The 9,278-nt window shown below is 46.6% G+C and overlaps 1 protein-coding gene across 1 annotated transcript in view; it reads left to right on the top strand.

Moving 5' to 3' along the window:
- hmga2 (high mobility group AT-hook 2) overlaps positions 1 to 9,278 on the top strand; it is a 100,466-nt gene that overhangs the window by 12,757 nt on the left and 78,431 nt on the right. The window contains exon 3 of the mRNA XM_036945350.2: positions 7,164 to 7,214. Within this exon, the coding sequence (XP_036801245.1) occupies positions 7,164 to 7,214 (51 nt within the window). The remainder of the gene's footprint in view (positions 1 to 7,163; positions 7,215 to 9,278) is intronic.

Genomic DNA, 9,278 nt, shown 5'->3' with positions numbered 1-9,278 from the left:
CTGACCTATCCAAAGCATTGTGCCGTGTTAATTATGACCTTAGGATTGGCTAAGATTCTGACCTATCCAAAGCATTGTGCCGTGTTAATTATGGCCTCAGGATTGGCTAAGATTCTGGCCTATCCAAAGCATTGTGCCGTGTTAATTATGGCCTCAGGATTGGCTAAGATTCTGGCCTATCCAAAGCATTGTGCCGTGTTAATTATGACCTTAGGATTGGCTAAGATTCTGGCCTATCCAAAGCATTGTGCCGTGTTAATTATGGCCTCAGGATTGGCTAAGATTCTGGCCTATCCAAAGCATTGTGCCGTGTTAATTATGGCCTCAGGATGGGCTAAGATTCTGGCCTATCCAAAGCATTGTGCCGTGTTAATTATGGCCTCAGGATGGGCTAAGATTCTGGCCTATCCAAAGCATTGTGCCGGGTTAATTATGGCCTCAGGATTGGCTAAGATTCTGGCCTATCCAAAGCATTGTGCCGTGTTAATTATGACCTCAGTGGTTTAAACGTGTTGTAACATGATCATATCAGATGATGTATTTAGGTACTAGTTGTCTGGCACAGCCCTGGATATGTGGAAACTTGTATCCCTAAGTTTATGCATTCAATCATTCCAGTCATTAACATAGTATTATAATCAGGCTCCAAGGCCACCCAGCGTTGTGGAGATTAGCGTGATCCTCCCTTCAGTACCTCTGTCTAGATGACATGATATATATTATACACACTGCTCAAAAAAAAATAAAGGGAACACTTAAACAACACAATGTAACTCCAAGTCAATCACACTTCTGTGAAATCAAACTGTCCACTTAGGAAGCAACACTGATTGACAATAAATTTCACACGCTGTTGTGCAAATGGAATAGACAACAGGTGGAAATTATAGGCAATTAGCAAGACACCCCCAATAAAAGAGTGGTTCTGCAGGTGGGGACCACAGACCACTTCTCAGTTCCTATGCTTCCTGGCTGATGTTTTGGTCACTTTCGAATACTGGCAGTGCTTTCACTCTAGTGGTAGCATGAGACGGAGTCTACAACCCACACAAGTGGCTCAGGTAGTGCAGCTCATCCAGGATGGAACATCAATGCGAGCTGTGGCAAGAAGGTTTGCTGTGTCTGTCAGCGTAGTGTCCAGAGCATGGAGGCGCTGCCTGGAGACAGGCCAGTACATCAGGAGACGTGGAGGAGGCCGTAGGAGGGCAACAACCCAGCAGCAGGACCGCTACCTCCGCCTTTGTGCAAGGAGGAGCACTGCCAGAGCCCTGCAAAATGACCTCCAGCAGGCCAAAAATGTGCATGTGTCTGCTCAAACGATCAGAAACAGACTCCATGAGGGTGGTATGAGGGCCCGACGTCCACAGGTGGGGGTTGTGCTCACAGCCCAACACCGTGCAGGACGTTTGGCATTTGCCAGAGAACACCAAGATTGGGAAATTCGCCACTGGCGCCCTGTGCTCTTCACAGATGAAAGCAGGATCACACTGAACACGTGACAGACGTGACAGAGTCTGGAGACGCCGTGGAGAACGTTCTGCTGCCTGCAACATCCTCCAGCATGACCGGTTTGGCGGTGGGTCAGTCATGGTGTGGGGTGGCATTTCTTTGGGGGGACGCACAGCCCTCCATGTGCTCGCCAGAGGTAGCCTGACTGCCATTAGGTACCGAGATGAGATCCTCAGACCCCTTGGGAGACCATATGCTGGTGCGGTTGGCCCTGGGTTCCTCCTAATGCCAGACAATGCTAGACCTCATGTGGCTGGAGTGTGTCAGCAGTTCCTGCAAGAGGAAGGCATTGATGCTATGGACTGGCCCGCCCGTTCCCCAGACCTGAATCCAATTGAGCACATCTGGGACATCATGTCTCGCTCCATCCACCAACGCCACGTTGCACCACAGACTGTCCAGGAGTTGGCGGAGGCTTTAGTCCAGGTCTGGGAGGAGATCCCTGAGGAGACCATCCGCCACCTCATCAGGAGCATGCCCAGGCGTTGTAGGGAGGTCATACAGGCACGTGGAGGCCACACACACTACTGAGCCTCATTTAGACTTGTTTTAAGGACATTACATCAAAGTTGGATCAGCCTGTAGTGTGGTTTTCCACTTTAATTTTGAGTGTGACTCCAAATCCAGACCTCCATCGGTTGATAAATTGGATTTCCATTGATCATTTTTGTGTGATTTTGTTGTCAGCACATTCAACTATGTAAAGAAAAAAGTATTTAATAAGAATATTTAATTCATTCAGATCTAGGATGTATTTTAGTGTTCCCTTTATTTTTCTGAGCAGTGTATATAGATATAGGTATAGATATATATATAGATATAGATATATTCTCCACTGAGCAGCGGCAGTCAATCAATCAATCAAATTTATTTTATATAGCCCTTCGTACATCAGCTGATATCTCAAAGTGCTGTACAGAAACCCAGCCTAAAACCCCAAACAGCAAGCAATGCAGGTGAAGAAGCACGGTGGCTAGGAAAAACTCCCTAGAAAGGCCAAAACCTAGGAAGAAACCTAGAGAGGAACCAGGCTATGTGGGGTGGCCAGTCCTCTTCTGGCTGTGCCGGGTGGAGATTATAACAAAACATGGTCAAGATGTTCAAATGTTCATAAATGACCAGCATGGTCGAATAATAATAAGGCAGAATAGTTGAAACTGGAGCAGCAGCACAGTCAGGTGGACTGGGGACAGCAAGGAGTCATCATGTCAGGTATTCCTGGGGCATGGTCCTAGGGCTCAGGTCCTCCGAGAGAGAGAAAGAAAGAGAGAATTAGAGAGAGCATATGTGGGATGGCCAGTCCTCTTCTGGCTGTGCCGGGTGGAGATTATAACAGAACATGGCCAAGATGTTCAAATGTTCATAAATGATCAGCATGGTCGAATAATAATAAGGCAGAACAGTTTAAACTGGAGCAGCAGCACAGCCAGGTGGACTGGGGACAGCAAGGAGTCATCATGTCAGGTATTCCTGGGGCATGGTCCTAGGGCTCAGGTCCTCCGAGAGAGAGAAAGAGAGAAGGAGAGAATTAGAGAACGCACACTTAGATTCACACAGGACACCGAATAGGACAGGAGAAGTACTCCAGATATAACAAACTGACCCTAGCCCCCCGACACACAAACTACTACGGCATAAATACTGGAGGCTGAGACAGGCTGAGACATGACTGAGACAGTCATTGTTGGATCCTGATCCATATACAGTGTACCAGTCTGCTCATTTAAACCTCTTTCTCCTCCTCCTCTCCTCCTGTTCTCCTGTCCTACTCCACCTCCTGACCTCCTCCGACCTCTCCTCCTCCTGTCCTACTCCTACTCCACCTCCTGACCTCCTCCGACCTCTCCTCCTCCTGCCCTACTCCTAATCCACCTCCTGACCTCCTCCGACCTCTCCTCCTCCTGCCCTACTCCTACTCCACTTCCTGTCCTCCTCCTCCTGTCCTGCTCCTCCTGTCTTCCTCCTCCTGTCCTCCTCCTACTGTCCTCCTCATGTCCTCCTCCTCCTGCCCTACTCCTACTCCACTTCCTGTCCTCCTCCTCCTGTCCTGCTCCTCCTGTCTTCCTCCTCCTGTCCTCCTCCTACTGTCCTCCTCATGTCATCCTCCTCCTGTCCTCCACCTCCTGTCCTCCTCCTACTGTCCTCCTCATGTCCTCCTCCTCCTGTCCTCCACCTCCTGTCCTCCTCCTCCTGTCCTCCTCCTGTCCTCCTCCTGTCCTCCTCCTACTGTCCTCCTCATGTCCTCCTCCTCCTGTCCTCCTCCTGTCTTCCTCCTCCTGTCCTCCTCCTGTCCTCCTCCTACTGTCATCCTCATGTCCTCCTCCTCCTGTCCTCCACCTCCTGTCCTCCTCCTCCTGTCCTCCTCCTCCTGTCCTCCTCCTGTCCTCCTCCTCCTGTCCCCCACCTCCTGTCCTCCTCCTCCTGTCCTCCTCCTCCTGTCCTCCTCCTGTCCTCCTCCTCCTGTCCTCCACCTCCTGTCCTCCTCCTGTCCTCCTCCTCCTGTCCTCCACCTCCTGTCCTCCTCCTCCTGTCCTCCTCCTCCTGTCCTCCTCCTCCTGTCCCCCACCTCCTGTCCTCCTCCTCCTGTCCTCCTCCTCCTGTCCTCCTCCTCCTGTCCTCCACCTCCTGTCCTCCTCCTCCTGTCCTCCTCCTCCTGTCCTCCTCCTCCTGTCCCCCACCTCCTGTCCTCCTCCTCATGTCCTCCTCCTCCTGTCCTCCACCTCCTGTCCTCCTCCTCCTGTCCTCCTCCTCCTGTCCTCCTCCTGTCCTCCTCCTCCTGTCCTCCACCTCCTGTCCTCCTCCTCCTGTCCTCCTCCTCCTGTCCTCCTCCTGTCCTCCTCCTCCTGTCCTCCTCCTGTCCTCCTCCTCCTGTCCTCCTCCTCCTGTCCTCCTCCTGTCTTCCTCCTCCTGTCCTCCTCCTGTCCTCCTCCTACTGTCCTCCTCATGTCCTCCTCCTCCTGTCCTCCACCTCCTGTCCTCCTCCTCCTGTCCTCCTCCTCCTGTCCTCCTCCTGTCCTCCTCCTCCTGTCCTCCTCCTCCTGTCCTCCTCCTACTGTCCTCCTCATGTCCTCCTCCTCCTGTCCCCCACCTCCTGTCCTCCTCCTCCTGTCCTCCTTCTCCTGTCCTCCTCCTCCTGTCCTCCTCCTCCTGTTGTTAGGGGTGGCAGGTAGCCTAGTGGTTAGAGCGTTGGACTAATAACCGAAAGGTTGCAAGATCGAATCCCTGAACTCCCTGAAGGCCGTCATTGAAAATAAGAATTTGTTCCAGCCAAGTTCCAGTCTGACTTAGTCCCTGCTGTAAACATGTTCTGTGTCCCAAATGCCTCTGGTCAGAAGTTGCGCACTAATTAGGGAATAGGGTGGAATCTGAGACACGGCCCCTGTCTGGGGGCATCTCGTCTGTCTGCAGCACACCATGGAATCTGAGACACGGCCCCTGTCTGGGGGCATCTCGTCTGTCTGCAGCACACCATGGAATCTGAGACACGGCCCCTGTCTGGGGGCATCTTGTCTGTCTGCAGCACACCATAGAATCTGAGACACGGCCCCTGTCTGGGGGCATCTCGTCTGTCTGCAGCACACCATGGAATCTGAGACACGGCCCCTGTCTGGGGGCATCTCGTCTGTCTGCAGCACACCATGGGAATAAGGGTGGAATGTAGAAAATTCGAGCTCGTCTTCAGACACACGTTGAAAATGTCCCTGAGGAAAAAATGTCAACATAAAATGTGTTATTCTGTGAATCATCATCTCACTACCTTTTAGGCTTGTTGGGATGTAGTTGGCTCTAGTCTGTGAATCATCATCTCACTTCCTTTTAGGCTTGTTGGGATGTAGTTGTGCTTTGACGTTAGGTGACTGATAGGCTAGTGACCTCGAGAGCGGTAGGAGTGTGTGTGTGTTTGGCAGATAAGAGATAATCTCAGCAGAGAGATGAGGCTGTGAGACGAGCCACCTGCAGAGGGGATCTCTCTGAGACAGGGGAGGACTGGCCATAGGGCGGTAAGAGTTGATGGCCCATCTTTAGCCCGGTGAGCCTGTCTGAATTGGAGTTTTTTTTGCACAAAATGATCACTATTTGGCTGATAATGGAGGCCTTCAAGGGAAATTGCATTGGCCATTCATCAATGCCTTTCCTGATAAGTACAACATAGCATAGTTTCCCACCCAGTCATCACTACACTCAGATTGACTCAGTTACCATCGCAAAGCCACGCTATATTTACCGTGCATTCCTGTTTGGTTGGGTAAGGGATACCTAGACTAGAATTCCCCTGGAACCTGGCTCTTGGCTTCCTGGTGGAGGTGGAGGAGTTGGAAGAGGAGGAAGATGAGGAGGAGGTGGAAGAGGAGGATGAGGTGGAAGAGGAGGAGGTGAAGGAGGAGGTGGAAGAGGAGGGAGACAATGAGGTGGAAGAGGAGGGAGAGGAGGAGGTGGAAGAGGAGGGAGACGATGAGGTGGAAGAGGAGGGAGAGGAGGAGGAGTTGGAGGAGGTTGAAGAGGAGGAGGAGGTAGAAGAGAAGGAGGTGAAGGAGGAGGTAGAAGAGGAGGGAGAGGAGGTGGAAGAGGTGGATGAGGAGGAGGAGGTTGAAGAGGAGGGAGAGGAGGAGGAGGAGGAGGTGGAAGAGGAGGATGAGGTAGAAAAGGAGGAGGTAGAGGAGGAAGAGGAGGAGGTAGAAAAGGAGGAGGTAGAGGAGGAGGAAGAGGAGGAGGACGAGGCAGTCACAGAGACACGAGAAGAAGAAGCCGTTTTGCTCTACCGTCTGAGACAGTTACCGTCTAAATGTTATTGGTCACGTACACATATCTGCCAGATTATATCGCAGGTGCAGCGATAACCCAACTACATGGAACCCAAAAGAGTTCTACCTGGAACCAAAAAGGGTTCTCCTGTGGGAGACAGTGGAAGAACCCTTTTAGGGAGCACTCAGTCGGGTTTCCATGTAGAAACATTTCCCCCCCGAGAGGGTTCTACGTGGTTCCCCTGTGGGAGACATTGGAAGAACCTGTTGGAACCCTTTTTTCTAAAGACAACGGAAGAGTGTACTTCTGACCAGGGCCCATAGTGGACTGATTACAGTGAAGCTGGTAGTGTTCGGACCAGCTGAAAGACCGAGCCACTTACCATCAGTTATACACTCTTAGAAAGAAGGGTTCCAGAACGGTTATTTGGCTGTCCCCATGGGAGAACCCTTTGAAGAACCCTTTTAGGTTCTATGTAGAACCCGTTCCTCTCCTCCTCCACCCCCCCTCTCTATCCCTTCCTCCCTTGTTTTTTCTGTTATCCTGCAGGGGGGATAAATAAATAACAACTATCATATATGAGATTTATTTCTAGATTTTGTTCTAGATTTATTTCTTAATATTTTTCTAGATTTATTTATTTATATTTTTCTAGATTTATTTCTAGATTTATTTCTTTATATTTTTCTAGATTTATTTCTAGATTTATTTCTTAATATTTTTCTAGATTTATTTCTTAATATTTTTCTAGATTTATTTCTTTATATTTTTCTAGATTTATTTCTTAATATTTTTCTAGATTTATTTCTTAATATTTTTCTAGATTTATTTTTTTATATTTTTCTAGATTTATTTCTAGATTTAGTTTCTATATGTTGTGTCTAATGACGAGTCTTGTGTTTGCTTTGCAGAAAGCCCTGGCCTCTGGAGAGAAGAGACCGAGAGGCAGACCCAGGAAATGGGTGAGTCACCTTTGACCCCATTCCACCAAACACTGAATGTGTGTGTGTGTGTGTGTGTGCTCGTATATGGAAATCTCAACACGACACAAACAAACTCTTCCACGAGGCGTTTTAAACCTGATACACATTTAACATGATATAATGTGTCAGCTGTTAAGGTGTTTCTGAGTCATTTGAGCTCAGAGATAGAGGTACTGGATATATTTAGATTAAAGGGTATGTTAGAGGTATCAGGGGGGATATATATAGATTAAAGGGTATGTTAGAGGTATCAGGGTGGATATATATAGATTAAAGGGTATGTTAGAGGTATCAGGGTGGATATATTTAGATTAAAGGGTATGTTAGAGGTATCAGGGTGGATATATATAGATTAAAGGGTATGTTAGAGGTATCAGGGTGGATATATATAGATTAAAGGGTATGTTAGAGGTATCAGGGTGGATATATATAGATTAAAGGGTATGTTAGAGGTATCACTGGATATATATAGATTAAAGGGTATGTTAGAGGTATCAGGGTGGATATATTTAGATTAAAGGGTATGTTAGAGGTATCAGGGTGGATATATATAGATTAAAGGGTATGTTAGAGGTATCAGGGGGGATATATATAGATTAAAGGGTATGTTAGAGGTATCAGGGTGGATATATATAGATTAAAGGGTATGTTAGAGGTATCAGGGTGGATATATATAGATTAAAGGGTATGTTAGAGGTATCAGGGTGGATATATATAGATTAAAGGGTATGTTAGAGGTATCAGGGGGGATATATATAGATTAAAGGGTATGTTAGAGGTATCAGGGGGGATATATATAGATTAAAGGGTATGTTAGAGGTATCACTGGATATATATAGATTAAAGGGTATGTTAGAGGTATCAGGGTGGATATATATAGATTAAAGGGTATGTTAGAGGTATCAGGGGGGATATATATAGATTAAAGGGTATGTTAGAGGTATCAGGGGGGATATATTTAGATTAAAGGGTATGTTAGAGGTATCAGGGGGGATATATATAGATTAAAGGGTATGTTAGAGGTATCAGGGGGGATATATATAGATTAAAGGGTATGTTAGAGGTATCAGGGTGGATATATATAGATTAAAGGGTATGTTAGAGGTATCAGGGTGGATATATATAGATTAAAGGGTATGTTAGAGGTATCAGGGGGGATATATTTAGATTAAAGGGTATGTTAGAGGTATCAGGGGGGATATATATAGATTAAAGGGTATGTTAGAGGTATCAGGGTGGATATATATAGATTAAAGGGTATGTTAGAGGTATCAGGGTGGATATATATAGATTAAAGGGTATGTTAGAGGTATCAGGGTGGATATATATAGATTAAAGGGTATGTTAGAGGTATCACTGGATATATATAGATTAAAGGGTATGTTAGAGGTATCACTGGATATATATAGATTAAAGGGTATGTTAGAGGTATCACTGGATATATATAGATTAAAGGGTATGTTAGAGGTATCAGGGTGGATATATATAGATTAAAGGGTATGTTAGAGGTATCAGGGTGGATATATATAGATTAAAGGGTATGTTAGAGGTATCAGGGTGGATATATATAGATTAAAGGGTATGTTAGAGGTATCAGGGTGGATATATATAGATTAAAGGGTATGTTAGAGGTATCAGGGTGGATATATATAGATTAAAGGGTATGTTAGAGGTATCAGGGGGGATATATATAGATTAAAGGGTATGTTAGAGGTATCAGGGTGGATATATATAGATTAAAGGGTATGTTAGAGGTATCAGGGTGGATATATATAGATTAAAGGGTATGTTAGAGGTATCAGGGTGGATATATATAGATTAAAGGGTATGTTAGAGGTATCAGGGTGGATATATATAGATTAAAGGGTATGTTAGAGGTATCAGGGTGGATATATATAGATTAAAGGGTATGTTAGAGGTATCACTGGATATATATAGATTAAAGGGTATGTTAGAGGTATCACTGGATATATATAGATTAAAGGGTATGTTAGAGGTATCAGGGTGGATATATTTAGATTAAAGGGTATGTTAGAGGTATCA

The sequence above is a fragment of the Oncorhynchus mykiss genome, chromosome 15, assembly GCF_057628025.1.
Source record: "Oncorhynchus mykiss isolate SJ-2025 chromosome 15, ASM5762802v1, whole genome shotgun sequence".
NCBI lineage: Eukaryota > Metazoa > Chordata > Actinopteri > Salmoniformes > Salmonidae > Oncorhynchus > Oncorhynchus mykiss.
Note: the sequence above shows the minus strand (reverse complement) of the source record. Positions and strands in the feature narration are given on the sequence as shown.